General features: G+C 38.8%; 1 protein-coding gene across 1 annotated transcript in view; it reads right to left on the reverse strand.

Annotated features, from left to right (window-relative positions):
* Window positions 1-3,389: 3,389 nt before the first annotated feature.
* Window positions 3,390-13,941, reverse strand: part of LOC126993546 (fructosamine-3-kinase-like) — a 144,774-nt gene continuing 134,222 nt past the window's right edge. Inside the window, 1 exon segment of the mRNA XM_050852685.1 lies at window positions 3,390-3,704. Coding sequence (XP_050708642.1) covers window positions 3,641-3,704 — 64 coding nt within the window. The 3' untranslated portion in view covers window positions 3,390-3,640.

The raw sequence follows: 13,941 nt of genomic DNA on the forward strand, positions 1-13,941 counted from the left end.
TGTGTGTGTGTGTGTGTGTGTGTGTGTGTGTGTGTGTGTGTGTGTTCATATAATCTAATGGGGAAGGAGAAAGGGAGGAAGAGTGATAGAGTGAGAGATAAGACTAAAGATAAGAGGGTGTGAGAAAGGAGGAAACAAGGGAAATGGGTGGAGGAAATGGGACGGGAAAAGAAGAGAGAGGTAGGAAGGGTCAGGTAAAGGTGAGGAAAGAGGGGGAAAGAAAGGGTGTGAGTGTGAGCGAAACAGATTAAAAGAGAGAGGTAGGGAGGGTCAAGTAAAGGTGAGGAAAGAGGGGGAAAGAAAGGGTGTGAGTGGGAGGGAAAGAGATTAAAAGAGAGAGGTAGGGAGGGTCAGGTAAAGGTGAGGAAAGAGGGGGAAAGAAAGGGTGTGAGTGGGAGGGAAAGAGATTAAAAGAGAGAGGTAGGGAGGGTCAGGTAAAGGTGAGGAAAGAGGGGGAGAGAAAGGGTGTGAGTGGGAGGGAAAGAGATTAAAAGAGAGAGGTAGGGAGGGTCAGGTAAAGGTGAGGAAAGAGGGGGAAAGAAAGGGTGTGAGTGTGAGGGAAAGATATTAAAAGAGAGAGGTAGGGAGGGTCATGTAAAGGTGAGGAAAGAGGGGGAGAGAAAATGTGTGAGTGGGAGGGAAAGAGATTGAAAGAGAGAGGTAGGGAGGGTCAGGTAAAGGTGAGGAAAGAGGGTGAGAGAAAAGGTGTGAGTGGGAGGGAAAGAGATTAAAAGAAAGAGTTAGGGAGGGTCAGGTTAAGGTGAGGAAAGAGGGAGAGAAAGGGTGTGAGTGGGAGGGAAAGAGATTAAAAGAGAAAAACTGGGAGGGAGGTGAAAGGAAAAGAAGAAAGAAATGAGAAGGAATGAGAAAAATACAGGGACGGAGAGGGAGAAGAAAGAAAGGCAGTGGGGGAGGAGTGAACCGGGGAAAAGACTAACGGCGCAATAGGCTGCGATGGAAAAATAAAAAATAGGTGGGTGACATAGGTGCTTATTTAGGTGTGTTCCTACTTTTTCCTACATTTTTTAGGCTAGAAAATGCTTATTTTACCGCAAAATCCCGCGATATAGCGAAAAATCCGCGATACGATACAATTTAAAAATCCGCGATACAGCGAGACAGCGATAAGGGAACCGCGATATGGCGAGGGATTACTGTACCTGGATATTTTTCAAGTACAAGAATAGGTACAAGTACTGTCACTTTGCTATGTGCTTAAGTCCAAGTCCAAGTACATGTTATTGTACTTAAGTACAAGTACTTTATGTGATAAAGAAGTTCCTGTCACAGATTCGTAAAGCACGAAAGGTAGTAGCTTTCGTATATACACATTAATATTAGAGTACACTGTTAAAAACTGGGATTCGATACACAAAAGTAAATGAAAATTCTACGTTTATTTTAGCACATCACTGCTTTTATCACAGAATTGCAAAAAAAAAACATTACTCTATGAATAACTTGAATAAGCAATATTCCCTATGCTGCAAAAGAAAAAGACTATCCATATATTTCTCATATCAGTAATAAAATTAAATTTGATGCAGAATATAAGGGTCATAGTTATACGTCACATCAATGACACGAAATAGTGAGTGGGCGAGACATACGTCACCTACTCTTGCTACCAGTCCTCAATTATCCATTTTCCCGACTGCCATAATTCTCCCAATGTTACTCATTTTGACCAACAAATAACAAAACAAATAACAAAAACAGATAGCATGTTATGCAAAAATGCCTTCAGTACCCTCCCGAGTTTTGCGCTATCCGAGTTTCGCGATCCTCGAGTTTCGCACTCAATCCTAAATTCTTACCATCCCGACTTTCGTGCATTATTGCCCCAAGTTTCGCGCTGCTTTGACATGTAACATGATGATGTACGGGTCACGACTAGCTACCGTCAGCGTCACGCACGATTCCTTTAGGCGGTGTCACACTGGCTGTTTTCCTCCAACCGTTGGGGCTACTGGCAACCGTGGTTGCCCGTGCGCTCAACCGGGAGCGAGTTGTCGGTTGGGGGTACGAGCAACCACGCGGTTGTATGTAAACAAAGTGGTTGAGGAGTGAGGAGCAGTGGAAAATGGCCAACCAGGAAACTCGTACAGTGGAGTGGCAGAGCTGCTTTGTTTACTATTTAATCGATACAGGGCGACTACTTTGTTTACGTTGTGAATACGAACAACCGACCTTGGCCGTGTGTGACGCACACCCGGAATAGTTAGAGTTGCCGATCGCCCCTATCGCCAACGCGGTTGGAGGAGACAGGGCCAATGTAACACAAGCAGCTTAAAGGCGCGGTCACACAAACTAGTTTCTCGGGACTTTTCCACCGAAATTATCTCCCGACAATTTTCTTCCTCGAATTTATCCTCAAGTTTGGTCACACAAAGGACTGTTGCATTCTCGGATGTATCAGCTGAAAAGAACAAATAATGGATCCAGATGTTGCAGAGTTTGCTTTGTGGTGTTTGCTGAAAAAAAAAATTGTTGGTTCATGAGTGGTTAGCTCGGAGACAGGGAGAGTATGTTACAGCTTGCTACCGTTAAATGCTTCGAGAATTTTGCAGTGAGGACCCAGACATGATGAGGCAGTGGCTACGCTTGGACAAGACTTAAGTCCAAGACCTGCTCAACCCGATTACTCCAAGCTTATCTAGCTTCACGAAACTCATTGTGGTACTGGAGTAAACACGCGGATAGCTACTGAACCGATCAGCTGATACGCTCTTCTTTTTCTTGTGACCACAACTTACCGACCTCGCGAGAAAATAACCAAGATGTTGGTGACTGAGTTTCTGACTAGAATTTCGATGAGTTTCCCGTGAAATACAGCTGACTTTGAATCTCTGTACAAAATTCCCGAAAAACTAGCAGTTAGGTGACGGTGCTCACACGTGCTGGGGCGAGATTCACAGAAATGCGCGCTAATGGCCCGCGGTAAAAGCTACGAACTAATGATATAACTATCAACGTTGACTTCATATTCACAATGCTTTCGTTTCGTCATAGTTAGAGGCCGCTGATTTGATGAGCGCCGTCGATGACGTCATCGGACTCGGTGAATCATAAGCGTGTTTTCAGAACTGTCGGCCAATCGTCAGGCAGCCAACCGCTTTCAGCTGTGGCTTCAAAACGACCCGTTCTCTCTTCACATTTTCTTCCTTTTTACACAGTATGTATTTTGAGATAACAAGGGAGAAACGCGGGAAAAAAAAGTCAGCTTCTCTACGGGCCGGAACAAATAAGCGCTTTTTCAGTTTTCAATACCCCAAGTTTCGCGAACCGCGAGTTTACCGCTATACCTGCAGAACGAAGCAAGCGCGAAACTCGGGAAGATACTGTAGTGTGCCGCCACCTTAATGGTCATTTGAGAATAAAAGTCTCAATCTTAACAAGAATATTTATTCTGGGGAGGAGGGTAGAAGGGGAAAGGGAAGGGTTGCCCTCAGTCTTCTATACCAATTAACCACATTTCGGGTAATTTGTCTAGATTGGGAACCCCTACATCACACACACACACAACATTTCTGGTGATGGTACATAAGAGGCAGAAAAAAAATGTGTCTGATATATATGGCACTGAACTCACAAAGTGGTAAGTTCAGTGTAAGGACATAGCCAGGTCCTCCTTAACAGCCTACAGGCACAAGTCTCTCATCTGGCCCAGGCTTTGACTGCGGTATCCACTCCCAAAATGGTTCCTGTAATATTTAATAAAGCAAGTTTATTGCTGGTAAAACTACAGTGGTCAGTTAGGTATACCATAATATACTAGCATAAACATCAATTTCTTTCATCTTTTTTGTCTGGGGTCATATGTAAGAGGCTGACATTTACCTGCATACTACTTAACTGGGGGTCATCTACAACTACTGATACTTCATTGACCACTACTATTGCTATCATTATTACTACTATTCTCGGGCATATAATTCATTACTCAATAAAAAAATTCAAAGCTTGATGTTTCCCTATTCTTACCTCCTGGAATGGTACAGGAGTATAATCCAGTGACATAATACAGTATGTAGGATAAATAAATCCTTAATGGTATGGCAATTATTTGTAAAAAAAATTACTGACACTTCTAATGGTATTTCAAATTTCAATAATTTTCCTTTACTTTGAGTCATTATCTTACCTTATACACTATCATTACACTGGCCAACAACAAATTTATCATCTAATTTTATTTTTTAGCTGATTCAGTACTATTTTGATGTGTTGAATCCAAAACTCACATTGGTTTTGCTCAATCAGGTCAACCTTTTTCTCTATTGCCACATGATGTTTTTTTTTACGTTTTTTTACACGTACGGGTATTTTCTATTTATATGAAGCAAAAAAAAAATTAAAAATCTTGAAATAAATGCATTTTGAAGAGTTCATATGCGTCAATTTTTGACTAACTGGTATTTTTCTTTTGCAGGTGAATGAAATGGATTCGGCCAAAATATCTTGCAAAAATAATCCCGATGTATTATGCTACATCTGCGGCGAATACACCGTTGTTCCGAACAGGAATCCAGTCACAAGTTTTATAAAGCATGCTTACCATGCTTATTTTGGTATGAAACTTGGTGTTGGTGCCACACATGGTATGCAAGACATGCACCGAGTATCTGCGTCGTTGGACCAAGGGCAAGAAGAGTTATCTTAAGTTTGGAATTCCCATGGTTTGGAGGGAGCCGACAGTAGTTATAATATTGCCATACTGGCTTGTTTTGGCGGGGCAATGGGGCGTGGGGCGGGGCGGAAAAAACAGCCGTAGTGGCGGCTGTCATACCGGCTTGTTTTGGCGGGGCAAGGGAGCGTGGGGCGGGGCGGAAAAACACGTGGGGCGGGGGGCGGAAGGACATCCGTAGTATCCTGCGCCATAGCGGCTTGTTTTGGCGGGGCAAGGGGACGTGGGGCGGGGCGGAAAAAACAACCGTAGTGGCGCCTGTCATACCGGCTTGTTTTGGCGGGTCAAGGGAGCGTGGGGCGGGGCGGAAAAACAGCCGTAGTGGCGCCTGCCATACCGGCTTGATTTGGCGGGGCAAGGGAGCGTGGGGCGGAGGCGGAAAGACTTCCGTAGTATCCTATGTCATAGCGGCTTGTTTTGGCGGGGCAAGGGAGCGTGGGGCGGGACAGAGAGGGATCGGCAGTGACATGCTATGGGGAGGGAGCGAGGGATGTGCTATGGTGCGGTTGGTGGGAGGTGACGAGTCCGGGAGCGGCGAGACATGGGCTGCGCCATGCCTCGTTCTGTCTTAGAGGGAGCGTGTAGGGTGAAAGAGTGACGCCATGCTGAGATGCTATACTTAACAGTTACGCCTTTGTTACCTGTTAGCTTTGCATACACACACACACACACACACACACACACACACACACACACACATGGTAAATAAGAGTTTGAGATTAATCAAGTACACAAAGTTATGTTGTGTACATTAAAACTTTGTCTTTGAGAAAGAAAGTATAGTAACTGTATCTTTTTATTTTGGGGAAGATGATGCATAAGTAACCGCACACATGTTAAGCATATACGTTAAGTACACAAAAACACAAAGTTATGTTGAGTATTCCCCCTAACTTCTATTAACGAGAACCGTTTAGCCATCACGTTGCGTATACACTTCAACTTGCTGGTAAAGTGCGGTTGTAGTGGGTGGACGTCTGGGTTTATATGCATCAGTATGGAAACCAATTGGCAACCCATACACGCAAGTGTTGCGATAGCAGCTGTTCCTCTCACAAAGTTATGTTAAGAAAAGGAGAGAGAGAAAAAGAGGAGAAAAGGAGAGAGAAAGAAAGGAGAAGAGAGAGAGAGAGGAGAGAGAGAGAGAGAGAGAGAGAGAGAGAGAGAGAGGAGAGAGAGAGAGAGAGAGAGAGAGAGAGAGAGAGAGAGAGAGAGAGAGAGAGAGAGAGAGACGAAGATGAAAAAGGACAAAGAGAAAGGAAGAAAAAGAAATTATATGAATGACGGGGAGTTGGCTTATGGTAGCACGTGCAAACACTGTCACAGTTGAAAATATACTATGGAAGATGGCGATGATGGGAAAGTCGTTACGTAAAATTCGCTACACACCTGCTTCCGCCCTTCACCCCCCCCCCCCCCCCCACCCCACCCTCCTCTAGCAGATGTGTTAGGTATCTCCCACTCTCCCGCGTTAGGCGAACAAAGCTGAACCCTGGTGGGGAATGGCTTAACGTCACGGTGTTGACTCGTCTCTGTTGCGGGATGATGGTACATTTCTCGTGAGAATGAGAAGCAATGCTTTGTGTAAACAGTGTGGAGACGAAAGTCGTTTAGTGGATCGTGTCGGTCGTGCGTCGACAGTGACCGCCGTGGAAATGACTCTTTGATTAAACATTGTGGGAGACGTTTCACATCTCCTTCCGTCCATGAGTGTTCTTCACCACGAGCTAACAATGCAGAAAAACTCTGTGAAAGCTGTGGAATGGTATTCGGGGATACATCTGCACCCTCCCCTTTCCGCGTTTTTCCGGGTGTCAAGATAAAGAATTAAACTACCACCGCGATAGTCTTTATATAAGGAATAGTTAAAATGAATAGGATTTTATGATTTTTATTGATATCTAGTGAGAAACTAACATGCCAAAATCTTATATTAGCTTAATGCAGGTCGATTATTTTTCGTTTGTGTTAAATCCAAACTTAATCCAGTCTGAATAGTTAAACCATTACATGAACACAATAAATTTTGAATTACACTCTAAAAATACATCTTAATTCTGGATGAGAGGGATTCAGACAAGTTATAGTACACACATATGGCATACATGATAATAATAATAATAATAATAATAATAATAATAATAATAATAATAATAATAATAATAATAATAATAATAATAACACTGTTAAAATGCATCTTAATTCTGGATGAGAGGGATTCAGACAAGTTATAGTACACACATATGGCATACATGATACTACTACTACTACTACTACTACTACTAATAATAATAATAATAATAATAATAATAATAATAATAATAACATTGTTAAAATGCATCTTAATTCTGGATGAGGGGGATAATTCAGACAAGTTATAGTACACACACAGGGCATACATGATAATAATAATAATAATAATAATAATAATAATAATATTGCAACGTTCTGTGGATCATATGTACGTTTCTACTACCTAGTTACCACGTCCCCATCACCTTTTAAGAACCCTTTTACTACATCCCATTACGCCAATGCTATGTATTGGTACCTTTAATGTGCATCTTCCCACAACCTTTCTGATACTCGGGTGGAGGGGGGTTTCTCGTGGTTCAGTGTTTAGGACTCTCGGCTCATAACCGAGAGAGACCGGGTTCGATTCCCGGGCGGAGTGGAAAAATTTTGCTGGGATTAAACCTTCCCACACTCATATCCTTGAGCATGCGAAAACAATGAAGTGTAAAAAAAAACTTGCTTTTTTATCTCGTAATGGAAGAAATACAATCACAAAGGAGTAGGTCAAGTAGGTCATTGCGTTTTTTTTTGGGTGTGTGTGTTTTTGCTACGTTACTGTTACCTTTAGCGTGAATATTGCCACATTCTTCCTACTAAGCATACCATTACCTTTCTGCTACGTTTCTTGCAACGGTTCCTTCTATTACCTGTGTCATACATCATATCTTCGTTAACTGCTCACAGTCACATAACAATAAATTTTACTTTTCGTTAATGCATATAACCGACGCTGAAAATCAATGTAGTTACACTTGAAGATGAGATGATCGTAAAAATCTAACTTGTTCTTAGTCAGCAAATGGGCAAAGATAAGACAAGACATTCTTAACTTATTATATTTTATTCATACTTTTCTCCTTTCTCTTTTTTTTTGTGTGTGGGGCGGAAATCAGTATATGCAATCCAATATAACACATTTATTTAGAACATGTCAAAGTGCTAATTATTGAAAGGGTGATTTTTTTTTCTATTTGAAAAAACAAAACAAAAAACAGACAGAATAATATAGTTCGCTAGTTAAGGGACTTGTTCTTTCCAGACATTATGGAAATGATTTTGATGACGGTAAAATCTTGAACTCCATATAAGCATTGTAACGCTGTTACCTTCACTAATTCCACAAATTCATTTGCTTACGGGAGGATATAATAAGAAAGAAAAGATAGTTATACTTTGAGCTTTCAGAAAAATAGGTAATTTAATCTACAACTTTAACTATATATTTTCCTAGACACTTAAAAAACTCCCATAACATGACACACAATTCTCAAAATGAATCTTAAGTACATTAGGAAGCAGAGTATGCACTTTTTAGGGGGTATAGAAAAATGATTTTGCTGGGATTAAACCTTCCCATACTCATATCCTTGAGCATGCGAAGACAATGGTGTGAAAAAAAAAAACATCAAAATTATAAAAAAAAAAATACACTCATCACATTTTTTTCTACCCAAATGTTCGATCCCACCCACACTATGAATGGCGAAAAAAAAAAAAAAAAGGTATTGCTCGTAAAGGAAGAAATACAATCACAAAGGAGTAAGTCAAGCTGTCAATAACACCAACAAAAACGACAAAAAAAAAAAAAATAGATATACTTTCCCCTGAAATAAAATGATCTTATCGAGCAAATATATTATAATATTTTACCTAATTCATTAAGGACAAGGTCAACAATACCAAGGGATTATAGTGGGTCCTATTAGAGTAGTGTGGAATGGAACCAAACCACAGTAAACCACAGGATTAGGTCAACAATATAAGTGTATCTCCAAGATCCTATTAGAAAGTAGTATGTAATGGAACCCAAACACCAGGAAACCATGGAGTTAATGTGATCAACGCATGATACTCAGATATGGAGGAAAATTAGAGAACCATATTTTTTTTATCAATTAATGTGACCAGTAATGTTAATTTTTATAACCAGAGACCAACGAGGACTAAAATATTTATGTATTTCTGTATTGCCAGAACACTTTAAACCTAGAGAAAGGACATGGATAACCATGGGCCTGAACCGGGCCTTCAGAAAACTTATCAAAACGTACTGGAGGAAACCAATTAGTTAATGTATGGAAGGGTATTAGTGACATGTCATCATGTATAACTAAGGTGGGCAGAACTCACTCTCTTATGTGCTTAGCGTATTATTAATCTTTTCACCTGTTGATGATCATTACCAAAAGGGAATACACACTAAATAAATAGAAGATAAGTGAATGTAAAACAAGTACCAAATTAAGCATGTTAGAAACCAGACAGGCTCTACAGTATTCCGGACATACAGGCTGACAATCAATGATCTAGCATTGTTGAAACCGACAGCTTAATAGGGAATATATTACTGGATTACCTTATCCTAATCTTAGCGTATCCTATGCATCATCAAATATTGTATGCAGAGAAAATAAAGGAGTTACCAAATGACTAGCAAATTAAACTGAAAATAAAAGAGTACGACAAGTACATATCAATTTTGGTTACACATAGTATCAAAAGATAAAAAAAAGTTCATTGATTAGGATCAGGTATGTAAAAGGGAATTGCGGGTCAAAAACTAAATACATGGAATTCACAGTATATACAGTAAACTGAGTAAAATTACAGAAAAAAAAAATTAATAAACCAATAAACATTACGTTTCAATGAATATTGTTCATATAAATTCTTCCTGGAAGACTTTGATTATTGAAAAATAAATCCTCCCACTTGTGAACACTATGATCAGTAGTTCTTAATACCAGTATTTCATGATCTTTAATTCAATTAGGGTGAATATTTCCTCTATTACCACTTTTCCTTTTGGAATTTTATTCTTCCACTTGATAGTTTTAAACACTTTTGAGTGTGTTGATGTCTCATTTGCTGTAAAAAATGAATAATAACCATAATATGACAATTGGGGAGATTGTATTACTCACGCGCCGACATCTCGTTTTCTACTCAGCCAACTGCTCTTTGTTGCTATACGTTACATGTTACGTTACGTTACGTCACGTTACATAATGCGTTATATATTTTCTACTACCCTTTAAACCTTCCGTAAAAAAGAACATTGGGAGTGTATAGATGAAAACAACGGTAAATCTTTCCTCTATTCGCGGGTTCTCTTTTTTTTTCTTTCTATTTTTTCCATTGACAGAATTTAAGCTCTTTAGTGTTTTGAAGCATCATTTGTTGTGGAAATGAATACTAGCCGTTATATGACCACGTCAACGGAGTTAAGATTGGTGATACCTCAATATACTCAAAAAGGCTTAACAATTATCAAATGGAAGAAAAATACAAAACAAAACAGGATATAATAATAAAGGAAAGAAATATCAAAGTGTGAAAATAGACATGAAATGTTGAAATGGGCGTGACCATGATGTCTCAATAGGACTTAAAGCGTACCTAGCATAGCCTATCCATCTATCTGACATGGTTATATTATAGTTAATATTCATTTGCACAACAAATGACACCTCAAAACACTCAAAAGGGTTTAAAACTATCGAATGGAAGAAAAAAAGGTGCATTACCAATAAAAGCGCTGAAGTCATCCTCAAGCTTTACTTAGCACTAGTTAGAGTTCATCTCGATTATGTGGTTCAGTTTTGGTCAGTCCATTAAGAATGGATATCAGGATGTTAGAATCTGTACAGAGTAAGATGAAAAAAAGTGATTCAAAGGACGGAAAACTTTCCATATGAGGATAGACTTTAGCATTTAAATCTGCATTCTCTAGAGAAGCGAAGGTTACGAGAAGACGTGACTGACATTTATAAAGGGATGAAGGGCTTTAATAGGGTTTTTTGTTGTTAAATAGTCGGGTAATGCATGTAGCAGTGGGTTTAAGATAGATCATTTCAGATTCAACAAAGACATGGACAAGCATTGGTTTACCAAAAGAGGTGTGGATGAGTGGAATAGGCTTGGCAGTCATGCTGTGCGTGACAGTATCATAAATACATTCAAGAAGAACTTGAATAAATTCATGGTTAGTGAGGTAAGCTGGAGTTAGGCACACAGGAGATGCCTTGTCGGTCGGTCTCATGCAATTTTTTTTTTTTTCGTTCTTATATTCTTCTGTTCTTCAAAAAATTCCGAGAACTGAAACGGTAACGAAAGAAAGAAATACCATAATAACCGTGAGAATAGTCATGAAATGGGTGTGTTAACCCACGTGGCCACATTCGACATAAACCCGTGTTGCACAATAATAGACTACTTGGCTGTCAGTAACAACAAAGGCAGAGTAAGAAGCGTAACGTACATACTTAGCGTAAAATATTAAAGGTAACTAACCAGACCAAACGTAACCATGTCTATCCTAGAACAGTTTGCGCACAGCATGGTATAGTCGATTGGCGGGGGTCAAGTTTGTTAGGTTGTTAATCAACATAAATAAGTCAAAAAATATAAAATAGGCTACTCTTTTAGGATCACTACCCTCGGCTGAGACATATTGCTTCACCACATGACGCAATGAGGTTTCAGTACATGTGATGACAAGTTTCATATCTCAGAAAAAAAAAAAAATTGCATGAGACCGACCGACAAGGCATCTCCTGTGTGCCTAACTCCAGCTTACCTCACTAACCATGAATTTATTCAAGTTCTTCTTGAATGTATTTATGATACTGTCACGCACAGCATGACTGCCAAGCCTATTCCACTCATCCACACCTCTTTTGGTAAACCAATGCTTGTCCATGTCTTTGTTGAATCTGAAATGATCTATCTTAAACCCACTGCTACATGCATTACCCGACTATTTAACAACAAAAAACCCTATTAAAGTCCTTCATCCCTTTATAAATGTCAGTCACGTCTTCTCGTAACCTTCGCTTCTCTAGAGAATGCAGATTTAAATGCTAAAGTCTATCCTCATATGGAAAGTTTTCCGTCCTTTGAATCACTTTTTTTCATCTTACTCTGTACATATTCTAACATCCTGATATCCATTCTTAATGCACTGACCAAAACTGAACCACATAATCGAGATGAACTCTAACTAGTGCTAAGTAAAGCTTGAGGATGACTTCAGCGCTTTTATTGGTAATGCACCTTTTTTTTCTTCCATTCGATAGTTTTAAACCCTTTTGAGTGTTTTGAGGTGTCATTTGTTGTGCAAATGAATATTAACTATAATATAACCATGTCAGATAGATGGATAGGCTATGCTAGGTACGCTTTAAGTCCTATTGAGACATCATGGTCACGCCCATTTCAACATTTCATGTCTATTTTCACACTTTGATATTTCTTTCCTTTATTATTATATCCTGTTTTGTTTTGTATTTTTCTTCCATTTGATAATTGTTAAGCCTTTTTGAGTATATTGAGGTATCACCAATCTTAACTCCGTTGACGTGGTCATATAACGGCTAGTATTCATTTCCACAACAAATGATGCTTCAAAACACTAAAGAGCTTAAATTCTGTCAATGGAAAAAATAGAAAGAAAAAAAGAGAACCCGCGAATAGAGGAAAGATTTACCGTTGTTTTCATCTATACACTCCCAATGTTCTTTTTTACGGAAGGTTTAAAGGGTAGTAGAAAATATATAACGCATTATGTAACGTGACGTAACGTAACGTAACATGTAACGTATAGCAACAAAAGAGCAGTTGGCTGAGTAGAAAACGAGATGTCGGCGCGTGAGTAATACAATCTCCCCAATTGTCATATTATGGTTATTATTCATTTTTTACAGCAAATGAGACATCAACACACTCAAAAGTGTTTAAAACTATCAAGTGGAAGAATAAAATTCCAAAAGGAAAAGTGGTAATAGAGGAAATATTCACCCTAATTGAATTAAAGATCATGAAATACTGGTATTAAGAACTACTGATCATAGTGTTCACAAGTGGGAGGATTTATTTTTCAATAATCAAAGTCTTCCAGGAAGAATTTATATGAACAATATTCATTGAAACGTAATGTTTATTGTTTTTTTAATTTTTTTTTCTGTAATTTTACTCAGTTTACTGTATATACTGTGAATTCCATGTATTTAGTTTTTGACCCGCAATTCCCTTTTACATACCTGATCCTAATCAATGAACTTTTTTTTATCTTTTGATACTATGTGTAACCAAAATTGATATGTACTTGTCGTACTCTTTTATTTTCAGTTTAATTTGCTAGTCATTTGGTAACTCCTTTATTTTCTCTGCATACAATATTTGATGATGCATAGGATACGCTAAGATTAGGATAAGGTAATCCAGTAATATATTCCCTATTAAGCTGTCGGTTTCAACAATGCTAGATCATTGATTGTCAGCCTGTATGTCCGGAATACTGTAGAGCCTGTCTGGTTTCTAACATGCTTAATTTGGTACTTGTTTTACATTCACTTATCTTCTATTTATTTAGTGTGTATTCCCTTTTGGTAATGATCATCAACAGGTGAAAAGATTAATAATACGCTAAGCACATAAGAGAGTGAGTTCTGCCCACCTTAGTTATACATGATGACATGTCACTAATACCCTTCCATACATTAACTAATTGGTTTCCTCCAGTACGTTTTGATAAGTTTTCTCTGAAGGCCCGGTTCAGGCCCATGGTTATCCCGCGTCCTTTCTCTAGGTTTAAAGTGTTCTGGCAATACAGAAATACATAAATATTTTAGTCCTCGTTGGTCTCTGGTTATAAAAATTAACATTACTGGTCACATTAATTGATAAAAAAAATATGGTTCTCTAATTTTCCTCCATATCTGAGTATCATGCGTTGATCACATTAACTCCATGGTTTCCTGGTGTTTGGGTTCCATTACATACTACTTTCTAATAGGATCTTGGAGATACACTTATATTGTTGACCTAATCCTGTGGTTTACTGTGGTTTGGTTCCATTCCACACTACTCTAATAGGACCCACTATAATCCCTTGGTATTGTTGACCTTGTCCTTAATGAATTAGGTAAAATATTATAATATATTTGCTCGATAAGATC

The sequence above is a fragment of the Eriocheir sinensis genome, unplaced genomic scaffold (assembly GCF_024679095.1).
Source record: "Eriocheir sinensis breed Jianghai 21 unplaced genomic scaffold, ASM2467909v1 Scaffold63, whole genome shotgun sequence".
Lineage (NCBI taxonomy): Eukaryota > Metazoa > Arthropoda > Malacostraca > Decapoda > Varunidae > Eriocheir > Eriocheir sinensis.